General features: G+C 41.1%; 1 protein-coding gene across 1 annotated transcript in view; it reads right to left on the reverse strand.

Annotated features, from left to right (window-relative positions):
* LOC124169131 overlaps positions 1-8137 on the reverse strand; it is a 164606-nt gene extending 156469 nt beyond the window's left edge. The window contains exon 1 of the mRNA XM_046547635.1: positions 7538-8137. Coding sequence (XP_046403591.1) covers positions 7538-7578 — 41 coding nt within the window. The 5' untranslated portion in view covers positions 7579-8137. The remainder of the gene's footprint in view (positions 1-7537) is intronic.
* Between the last annotated feature and the right edge of the window lie 3730 nt (positions 8138-11867).

Here is an 11867-nt window from a genome sequence, read left to right on the forward strand (position 1 = left end):
ACATACAACCAGGGGCCGATCCAGGATTTTTTCTGGAGACGGGGGCAAAGGATCTGACAGATCTTCTCATACTTGAGATTAAAAACAACATACAACAATTAATGTGCGAAATATTCTCTTTATTTTGAATTGAAAGTTATTAAAATTAAATTAAATGATTGAGGCTTCGTAATACTAAAAAACGGGCGTAATGATAACAGTACAAAACATTTTGTCTACTTTTATGATGAATTATTCAATTTTTTTTAAACTGGAAATTTTTATGGAACAAATTGCCAATATTTATTGTTGCAGTATTTGAAAAATAAAGAGACACGTATTTTCCGCTTTTCGATCTTTTGCTTACCTGCCGAACTACTCGGGACGAAAAATCGTTGGCGTTCGCCAAGTTGCAATTGATGAAGTCAAGAGCTCCTGCAGAGTTAGCAACCGCGTCTCAGCTACTCCTCGGCCTCACGTGGTTCGTTGATCGTTTACATTCTTGTGAGCGCTTCCTTGCGCCAATTACAGGTTCTCCCTCAACAGGCAAATTAACCAGAATTATAATGACGTCGCCAATTAAAAAACAATTTGGCGTCTATTGTCGAATATTATTAACTTATAAAATTACGTCGAAATAACTGAGGGGGGGGGGGGAAGGATTTCCTCGTCGCAAATTATCTTTCTCTTCCATCTATTGAATTATTTTGATGAATTGCATTTACGGGACGGATTTAATGATCCCACCACTCTGACAGAATGGTAGAATAAGAGATGGAAGGGAGGGAAAGATTAGGAGAATCATGTGCGCAATGCGGGGAAAAAAGAAGGAAGTTGCATTATGAATGCTTAAAAAAATAATAATTGGCACAAATAATGCACGATGCCACACACAACCGCATAAAATACCTTTACTACTGAAATATTATGAAAATTTATGACTGAAAATTCCGAAAATTGATCAGAAATCCAACAATCAATATATCAACAATGAATATTGAAAAGAAAAAGACATTTTGAAAATAAGGAAACTTATCCATTACTTACGCTTAGGATCATTTGGAGATAAAAACAAGAGCATTTCCATGGCGACTTCGAATAAAATTTTCCAACGATATAAACCACCGCTGTTTCACAATGGAAAATTTCAATAAGAGTATTGAGCACTAATAACCATGCTTAAATTCCTAACACTGAACTTCAAAACTTAGTTGGTCCCACACTTTAATTATTCTTAGCCCTTCTTTGATTATAAGAAGTTTAAAAGTGTTTTATTCATCCATATGCTGCAATTATATTCGCGGAAATACACTAAAAAATATTTTGAAGCGACACATAAGCAAATAAGAAACAAAATAAGCGACACAACAGCTAAAAGGTTTCACACAAATATGCCAAAGAAATTTTAGAATGATTCAACATACTTTCCAAGGTTCACCACTCGACTGGGAAAAATAGCTTCCAGTTGTCGTTGTAAATGATGATTCAAATTACAGAACGTAGGTGTTTTGGACATTTTCTAACGAATGTGAGGCGAAGCTCTCACCGCTCCAGAATGAAGTTAACTGGAACCTTCTTCAAACCTCTCCTGAGAGCCGAAACGCATCTTCCTCCCACCACCAGTTACTATCCAGCCCCATAATAACTCGCTGGACCTAAGCAGCCCTTAGCAGCCTCTCCCGTAATAACTGCTGCTGCCGTAATTTTGGCGAGGAAAGATTAACGTTTACTTGACTATGCACAAACCTCTTCCAAGCAGTTAACCTATAGTACACAACTCATTCGCGATTGAACAGAGAAGTAAAGGAATGAAATGCGCGATACAAGGCTAAAGGATTCTCCCACCACTAACCCAGTTTTTGAAACCTCAGTACCTTGAATTATCACACTTCGCACTAGTTAAAAAATAATTTGATCACCTCGGTTGCAATAGCAACCATCAAATAATTAGAATCTATCATTACCCTCATGAGCGAATGAATATGATATTATGATGACCGGTACAATATCTGATTTTTAATTTCTAATTTATACCATTGATTTTCATTCAGGACATTATCAATGAAGACCCTAGTCATGGCAAAGAATCATGTGGACAGTAGCTACAAAATACATATTTTAATTAAAATATTGATGGATGGGTCCTACCTTTCTCTGAATAATGCCAAACTATGTATCAACAACTACAATTTGGCGCGGTATTTTCAATCACAGCCTCTTCTATTTATTTCTTCTTTTCTAGCGGGGATGATGACCCTACGTAAACAAGGGGGTGGTCCGCCCCCTTACCAAATTAAGGTGGGTACTAGAGGACTCAAGCACGCCTAGTATACGCCCTTGGCCGCAAAAGCATTCGGGAGAAGTGGTAATTCAGGAAACAAATTGTGGATACGCAACCTGCTGACATTTTTTACACGCTTTTCTTAACTTTCGCCTGTTTGATTCATCGATGGAATCTTGTAATTGATATTTAACCCACTTACCGCAATTGATTCGCGATGAAATTTTGCACACTTGCTTGCTTCTTATGACAATACAGTAATCAAAAATGAGGCATTTGAATTTATTTCCATTCTGCTCTAATTAAATAACTACCTTTCCATATGGCAAATAGTTTTGTTTTCCCAATAGATGGCGTTAGTTATATAACTTTTAACAGCTCTGGTTTGATCGATTACATGATTACACGTGGATCGTTGAAGCTTAAGCACCTGCGAGCGATCCTTTCCCATATGAACACTTTTCGCTGAATGAGTTGATCATCCGAAACTTACCAAACTTATTAATCGTCGTCAACTCAAGAAAAACGGGCGGCAACTATCGCGTTGTTTTTTTTGTTATAAGAAAACCTCTGAATAAGGATGATTCTTTTTTCGCCGTAAGTTATCTTTCATTTCCTTCGGCTGAATTATTTTAATTAATACCAATTTCGGCACCAAGGGAATGACCCCATTTCTTGAAAAAAAATAGGTACTGTCCTCAGGTACGATCCCAACCCTGTCGAAAAGGAAGCGTTCGGGGAAGTGTCCGGGTAGTGTTGCGGGAGTGTTCAGGAAGCGTTTAACGGTACGTGAACGCTTCCCGGCAGCTTCCCGAACACTTCCTCAACACTACCTGACTGTCGACCCTTCGCTTGCCGAACACTTCCTCGCCACTTCGTGGTTGAAACACTTCCCGGACGTTTCCCCGACACTCCCGGAACGCTTCCGAAGCGTGGAAAACACTTCCTCGACGCTCGCTGGACGTTTCCCCGACACTCGACCGCGACCGTTGTCGACACTCCCCGAACGCTTCCGAAACACTTCCGCGGAAGCGTTCCAAGTGGGCCATAATCTGCTTCCCGAACACTTCCGCGACATCTCCTCAACGCTACCCCAACACTTGCCCGCCACTTCCCGAACACTCCGTCCGACGCTTCCCCAACACTTCCTCAACACTTCCGTTTCGCCTGGGAATCTTCAAAGTTGAATATTCCTCTATCGGCTCCATCGCAATGAATCTAGACCATATCCTGCCTTACTCTTTCCTCCAGAATCCTTAACTGTGCCATAACCGTCAGTATCCAGACTTCTCTCAATGCAATTGCCAACTGTCAACTCTACTTGCTCGTCTCCCTCAAGTCTCCCTTTATATTTTCAGCCAATAGCTTCAACACCCGCTTCCGTCCCCTAGCACCAAATTCGTCTCAAATTAGTCACTAGAACTGTGGGAAAGTCAAAGCAAATAAACCAAGGAATGGAGATATCTGTAACATGAACTAACGCAGAGAGGGAGTACACTGATCTTCATCTCTAAAGAATGAATCACCTGCACAAACGTCGACGAGCAATCTATAAAATTAATCGATCTCATAGTACTGCAAACACAATAAATAGAGGATACGTGTAACTCTGATGACTGTCTGGTCCAGCATCAGGGGCGTATGAAGTAAGTCGTTCATGGGAACGGATAATGTTAACTACCGTATGGAGCGCAAGGGGGGATTTCTGGGACTTTTTACACAATCAGAGTTCGGGAGGTTCTCCACGAGAAACATGAAGTACATAAGACGCATAATAGAATTAAAAACGTGGTGCTACAGAATAATGATCAATATCTAACGGGTGGACTGCGCAAGTCCTGATAAGAATGAGAATCTTCTGGAAACCTACAGATGACGGGGCAACTTAATAGGAGACATGATGAAGACGAACGATGAAGAACAAGGGAAGAGAATAACAGCAACGCAAGAAAATAAAAAGGATGAGATAAAAGTAACAGTAGATTAAGGATTTTATTTAAAACAAAATAATTATTCCTGCGTAGGTTTCCGCGGCGATGATCATGGTGCGTATGGGATTCCGGGCGCTCCAGCCGCGTTCGTCGGTTTTGGGTGACAATGTAATAACACAAAATAATTATGTACGCTTAAAAATATGTCGACAGGATAATTGAGCTGGGACAAACCAACTTTCCGATTGTCGACTGTTGCTGATATTGACGACGAAGACGCATAACAGCGAAACGCATCACCGTCTCAGTGATTCGACCCAATACGAAAAGGTAAGGGCAGAGCTCACTCCGGATTAAGCCATCATATTATAGCAGAAAATTTAAGCATTGAAGTAATGAACCGATACATCAAAAGATACACTTCGAGAATACTTCTCAAAGGCAGTGAAGCATTCACGATGACAGCAGCAGGAAAATCAAGAGTAGATGCATTCTGAATGTGGCAGGGACGCCGACTTACGAAAAATATGGGGGGGGCCCCATCCGGGATCTTGCCCCGGGAAGTTTTATAAGTAGTGAGTTTTAAGTTTTTTAAGCATTTTATAAGAGTCATATGATCCACATTAGAACCCTGATAACTCGAATATCGATATCTGGACACTCCGGGGAAAATCAACAAGCCTGACACATTTTTTCCTCACACCTATAACGAAATTTTGAGGGGGCTCAGGCCCCATGGGGTCGGCGCCACTGAAATGTGGTGCTATAGAAGAATGATGAAGATCAAATTTATAGACCGAGGGAGTAATGCGGAAGTCCTGAGAAGAGTAGGAGAGAAAAGGAGCCTTATGAAAACTTACAATACCACTGACGAAACAATTCCATCGGCCATAACTTTGAGATATTGTGGCCTCATGAAGGATGGAAAGTTCGGATAAAGTATATATAACAGGAAATAAAGGATGTGAAAGATTAGCTGCTTGTAGAATAGAGGGGAGAGCGGCGTCAAACCAAAGTAAGGATTGCAGACCAGTAATAATGATGATGAGTGCAATTTCGGAGCCTTCTCTAGACGTGGATATCATTATTACCGATCTATTTCCACCCTAGAAACACTTCCACCCCCTCCTTTTGCTACCAGGGGATGATTTTAATTGACTAAAGACTGGAAAACTGTTGGAGTTCACCCTGTGATGTGAGAGCTTCCTATCCATGCATGCGGTACGGCACGGGCGATAAGGCATCATCCTTCTTTGAAGTGAGCTAAGGTCGGGTAACTCTCGGCCTGCCATTGCAGACGAGAGGAAAGGGAAGCGAATAGTTTTCTCCCGAAGGTGGAGGGAGGAGTGATGACAATCCTATCCTCCACGCCCATGGGCGTAACCAGGGAATTTGACTGAGGAGGGGTGCCATGGGACCACCCTCCGGCAGATCTGAGGGGTTTCCCCGATTCAAGACGGAGTGTTTCTCCCCCGAATTCTTTTAATCAAATCTAAAGGCCGCAATACAATGCGAATGGTTATGCTGAATGATCATGCCATCATTCACGGAATCATGCGAGCAAAATAGAACATGTTCTAATTTTCATTGAATGATCATGCGCATGACTGCTCATTCGCGAATGTTTTCGTTACGCACGGCGAATGATTTCATTCGCGTGATCATTCCGCATGATCTTTCACAGTGTATAGCGGCCTTAACTTCTGAGAATATTTTTGTATAATAATAAAATTTATAATTTACCGATTTTTCTTGGTGGGCTCGAGCCTTTTGAGGGGGGCCGGCACCCCCCGGACCCCTATATGCCCAAGCCCCAGTGATAAAATTGCAGCGCATTCATTGCACGTCTCCGAAATGTAAGTATCCACTATCCACTATTCATTTGCTGCAATCTCAACATGTGACACTGGCAGAACCTCTCATGTGACACACGGAATGAATACATACCGAAACAAGGTCGTACCCAGAAAAAAAACATCTTCGAGGGAGGGGGGGAGTTTAGTTTAACGAGAGTGTAGTCACCTGTGGATGTTCTTTCGAGGGGCATATTTGAGATCAAGGCCGTACCCAGGATCAAACCTGGGGGGGGGGGGGGGGCAACCCCTGATCGCTCAAGTTGTAACATTTTAGCTGGGGAAAGGTGAATAAAACCACATTTAAAATATATATAACAGCGCTACTTTAGTTTTTTGGAATTATTTCCTAGAAAAAAATATTTTTATATTAGTTTCATGTCTTATTCTAATATTATTTTTCGTGCATTTATAGAAATTTCATAGAAAACTTTGGTTTCATTCCAATCCTGATTTTCCTTAAAGACTTTTACGATATTTGCTTCTAGGGGGGGGGGGCAGCTGCCCCCTCCTGCCTATCGTTGGGTACGCCCATGCTTGAGATCTTACTTTCGTAACATTTCGGGGGGATTTGAGCTCTCACATCCCCGCGGATCTCAACATCATTGTGCCGAAAGGAGCCATACAGTAAATATTTTAATTTTTTTCTTCGAGGGAAACAATGAACGTTATTTTAAAAATCCAACCGAACGTAAGAACTGATTCACAATCTCAAACGTGTAGGGCAATTAGTTTTTGGACGTACCTATTCATGAAACAACGAAAATAAACCACAATATCAGCACAAAAAATGTAATCAAAGGCATGTAATAAAAGCAATCGAGGGAGTAAATGTAACAGCTAGTGCGTTGTCATAGGAAATGGACACGGGAAACTACGAACAATCGTTGCAACACGAAATATGCTGAAGCCTTTAATCGGAGGCCTAACCGGTGGATGAATTCTCTTCCCATGCCTTTCAAGTTCATTGCCCCCACTACTCAAATTACAAAGACGATCAACTGGACACAAGAAACCAAGGCTCACCGTGAATTCAGTTCTCAATCAACCCCTCAATGAGTTTACATTCCAAGTGATCGCCCGGATACCATTCAATCACAATCCTAAAATAATAATTCTAATTATTCACGATGAGATCACTGGTGCGATGGACAAAGGGAGGCAATGATTTTCTCCGAACACTAGGGGCTGACAAAACAGAAAACTTTGGATTCATTTCTCACGATACGAAGAAGGTAACATTGAGAAAATTGCCCCAAATTCCCAAACACCTCTTGAAGACTTTCGCGAAAAGGCACTCGCACCACGAACCAAAATAACTCGTCTGACAACACATAATGCGGTAAAAATAGTTCTGAAATTTTAGCTTGGAGCGGAGTGCAAATTTTCAACCCGAATCCGCGAAATACAGACGAGAGAGCAAATAACACCCACGAACATATTCTTTTCGTCGCACAAATCTTACAAGAATTACAAAAAAAAAACAAACTGACCTTTCCCATTTCCCTCCTCCAGCTCTATGACCAGTCGCCATATTCCTTCCATTCCTGAAGATGATATTCTACCATCAGGTCACTGCACTTCTGCTATCCATTTTCCCTCTCCACGGTAATGCTCAAACGCGAGCGAGTTCGTCATTCCTGCCAACCAGTTGATCGTCCGACACCCCCAGCAGATCAACGAAAGTGAGGAGGATATCTGACGGTGCACCTGTGGAATGCAGACAGTCCCGGGAGACCGTTCAAACACATCAAAAGTATCCACCGCTAAGTAACTCCGGAGGCGTGTATTCTTCGCTAGTTACCTCGAACAAACTTACTTCGAAGATCACTGAGAAAGGTAGCAGGGAAAATTGGTAACTAGCATTATAACTTCAATAACACAAACAGGCGCACCAGCCACGGGATGACGAGCTTAGGAAATGTTTTGAGTAACCAAGGTACTCGAGATTACTTTCTCCAGTATATTATAGAGCTTACAATTCAATTTCAAGACATATCAATGCCGCAAATTGTCCCTTTCAATTCCGTCACTACAACTACGGCAGACTTTTCCCACTCTTTTCTTAGTTCTTCCATTGACTTAAAGATGTCGCTAGCTCCTTGTACCTCTCGGGAGCCGACCGTGGAAAGCGAATCTCTGCCGTGCATTCCACATGATTCCACACCGAAATTCCTGAGACAATCAAGTTGGAAATAAAAACATGAATCTAAAAATGCGCAAATAGTATAACCTAAAATAGCGAACCCGTATATTCAACTAAAATCCGGATTTATTTTAATATTCGTGGTTAAACAATTTCGTTTATAACCACGAACACTATTCGATCAATTTGCGTGGGAAATTGAAATTCCCCACCAGACCACTCGGTATTTGGAAATGAAATATGAATAAACTCATCGGCTAGCGTTATGAATTTTTTATGAAGAGATTTTAGAGATAAATAATAGATACTGATACATAGTACAGGCACCTGCGCTTCGGGGCAGCTCTTCCTTTACTCAAAACAAGACCAGTCAACCTCAATGATGACCCAGGAAAATTAATAAATGATAATCTCATTACTTCCACCCCCTTACAGAAGAACCTAAGAAATAAGCTACTGTTATTAACCACAGGGAAAGCAACATCCTTGGCAATGACGTGCAAGAGTGATAGAAGCAAACAAAGTCTGCCTGGTTAGGGTAGTTATACCAGAGAATGATAGAAGTAATGCGTATCTTATGATTTATGCAAAAATTTTAAACACCATTAGAGTCAAGTCTTAAGGCCTGGTTACACGATACATTAACACGTATGGGTTAATGTCTAAATGTATGAACGCGAGAATGAACGCCAAAATGCACTGTGTAACCACCCAACTTGTGCGAATGTGTGCACAGAAAATAGAACCTGTTCTAATTTGGTTCATGCATTCGTACATATTCCGTTCCGGTCCACCAAAATCATCCGTACAAACGTACATTATCTCATACGTGATGTACCGTATATATGTACCGTGTAACCAGGCCTTCCAGCAAATACTGGATGAGATCCAAATTGGGTCACATGTGCTTTTTTGCCAAACTGCTGATACTGATGTATATTTAAAATGTAATACATAATTTCAATACTTTTCCATTAGGTATTTGAACCATCTCATACTTCTCGAGTCATTAATGGAGAAGAGTCAATGTTCTTAAAATGACCAGAAAAAGGGTGGTAGTGAGTTTATGACCATACCTTCATCGACTATGAGAAATTCATAACATTCCCCATAACTTGCGCTCCCTCCCTAACCAAATTATCAACAATCATGATTCGTTTTCATGGGTTAGTGTGTGCCCAAATATGTGTTATTTTCTTATCTGACTAAGATCTACTGTCCTGATATCAAAACTTGTTATTTAATTTGTAAATTCCAGATTAAATGAATAACAGAATTTTGTAAAAATTTCAACATAATGTGATGAATATGTACATATATACTTTTTCAATGAAGCTTCTAATACTCATGCTATCATTAAAAATGTTCACCAAAGTGGTCATCTATTCTGTGCAACTTAGGAAATATATATAATTTCCATATTTATTGTAACTAGCCAATAGATTGGCACCTGGCATTCTTCACACATACCCTGGGGACAATAGATCAATTGGGAAGCACTTACAGGGTTAGGTAGGTACTAGTTTTAACCATGGAATAAAGGCTCCCTCTATCGTATTATCAAGATTGCAAGCACATAGACCGAGGCAGCCACAATCATTGCTTAGGTACTACCAGCTCTACTGCCCCAGAAGCACAGGCCGAACAACTTCCCATCTAAGTCTGCACAGGTCCCACAGGTGTCGCCACCATAGGGGACACGCGTCCCCCCCAATATTTGAAAAGTCAGTTTTGTCTCCCCCCCTGAATTGTATGAAAAAATGTAACGTAACCCCATTTGTACCCCCCAAAGTGTTGACGCTGACGATGCCAATGACAGGTCCAACCAATAAAGTAGATTATGTTTGACTTGGACAGTGCTCAAGGAGGTATACCCAAAACCAAGATCTTGAGAGCAATCTGTAAAAATAATTGAATACTGCTTCTTGCTTACTTTGACTATTAGGGGATAAGGTTGCCGATGGGGGAGCAATAGAATCACTCATCGGGAGTTGGAAGAAGTAGCCTTCTATACTTTTTCACTTACTCAGCGCTTAAACTGGAAGGTTGGCTTGGGCAAAGCAAAGGAAGAGGGTGATCTACACAGGGAGCAAAAATTGCTGTGGCATTGTATGGTATTTGGAGAAGCATGGGCACACCCAGCTAGGGGCAGGAGGGGACAGCTGCCACCCCCCCCCCCCAAGAAGCAAAAATTGCAAATGCCTTTAAGGAAAATAATATTTTTTCAAGCAAATAATTTTTAAAAACTAATAAAGAGCTGATACAGTTTCCTTAAAATGTTGATTCAATTAATTTTTCTATGCTTAAATCTTACCTAAAACTTAAACAACCATGGTTTTCCCCCCTCCTAGTTCCTGGGTCAGCCCTTGTGGAGGAGGCAACCAACAGCTAAGGTCATTATGCATCATGAGGGAAGGGTGGAGAAAAACCCAGTGTCAACTACTCCTAACAAAAGGCAACAAGGGGACCACAGCTTCATGTCTCATCTAATAGACAAAAGTACTGTAGGAGGCAGCCCTAAGAACTAGAAACTACCAGGATTCTACGTACTACCACCAGGATCTGAACCCGGACCGACTGGGTCAAAACTGGGAAGCCAAAATAATCTAGCATAAAATGCAAAATTTAATCCTGAAAAACCCAGGATAAGCAGCAGGGAAAAGATAGTATAACTTCTTAATATCTAAACCTCTAAATTTTATATGCAGTAGGAAACTTGCTTCAAAATCATTCAGATCATAAAATAAATTCATCCTGAGGCCACAAGTAAGTGAATTTCAAGCACTCATGGTAGACGGGCCTCCTCTTTCCTCAGCTATCTCTTACTTTGAGAATCATTTGCTGGGTGTCCTGTGGCTTCACTCCCAAACCCAAGACTCTGCAATCAATAGGCCGGTACTCCAACCTTCAAGCTATAACACTCCCCTTAGACTTCCACCCTACTATTCAATTAGTCAGTCTATGTCCTCATGAGCATGTCCAATGAAGTACCCTGGAGCTGAAACTTCTTACACATGGTTCCCACTCTAACTAAATAATAAAATTCACGGTTTTTTCACGGTCTGAAATTCGTCAAATTCACGGTCTGTTGGTACGCCATTTTAGGCGGGAATATTGATCACATGACAATCATCGACCGCACATTGACTACAAATTTAATAAACACGACAGACGCCGTGAGTGCCAACGCAGCAATGAACCTGCTCTCTCTCCTGATGTCACCTATCGTTAGGAAAATGCAGGGCCTGGTTTTGAACGGGAAAATGGAAGTAGTAGGGTGGCATGGAAGTGAAGAAGTGTCTGATTTTTCGCCAGGGTTAATGATCACTTTACAGGTTACCAGTCTTCCAATCACAGGTCAATGTGTTGTCATGGCACATGGACCAATAACTGCCCGTCAAATAAACGCGTGTAGATAAATGCGTGGACAGTGTCTGCACGTGACTCGGCCTTGAAACATGATCGAAATATCGATTTTTCTTTTAATCTGCCAATCGTAGTTCAACAACAAATTTGGAGAGATTTTTAAGGTTTTATGATGATATTCACAGCTATTTCCAGGTTTTTTCACGGTAGACTAAATTCAACGCTTATTCGCGGTTTTAAGGTTTTCACGGTTGATTGGGAACCCTGTTATAACATATGAGTGGATTCCTCAAAAATCCTCCAGATAAAAG

Source organism: Ischnura elegans, chromosome 1 (genome assembly GCF_921293095.1).
Source record: "Ischnura elegans chromosome 1, ioIscEleg1.1, whole genome shotgun sequence".
Classification (NCBI taxonomy): Eukaryota; Metazoa; Arthropoda; class Insecta; order Odonata; family Coenagrionidae; genus Ischnura; species Ischnura elegans.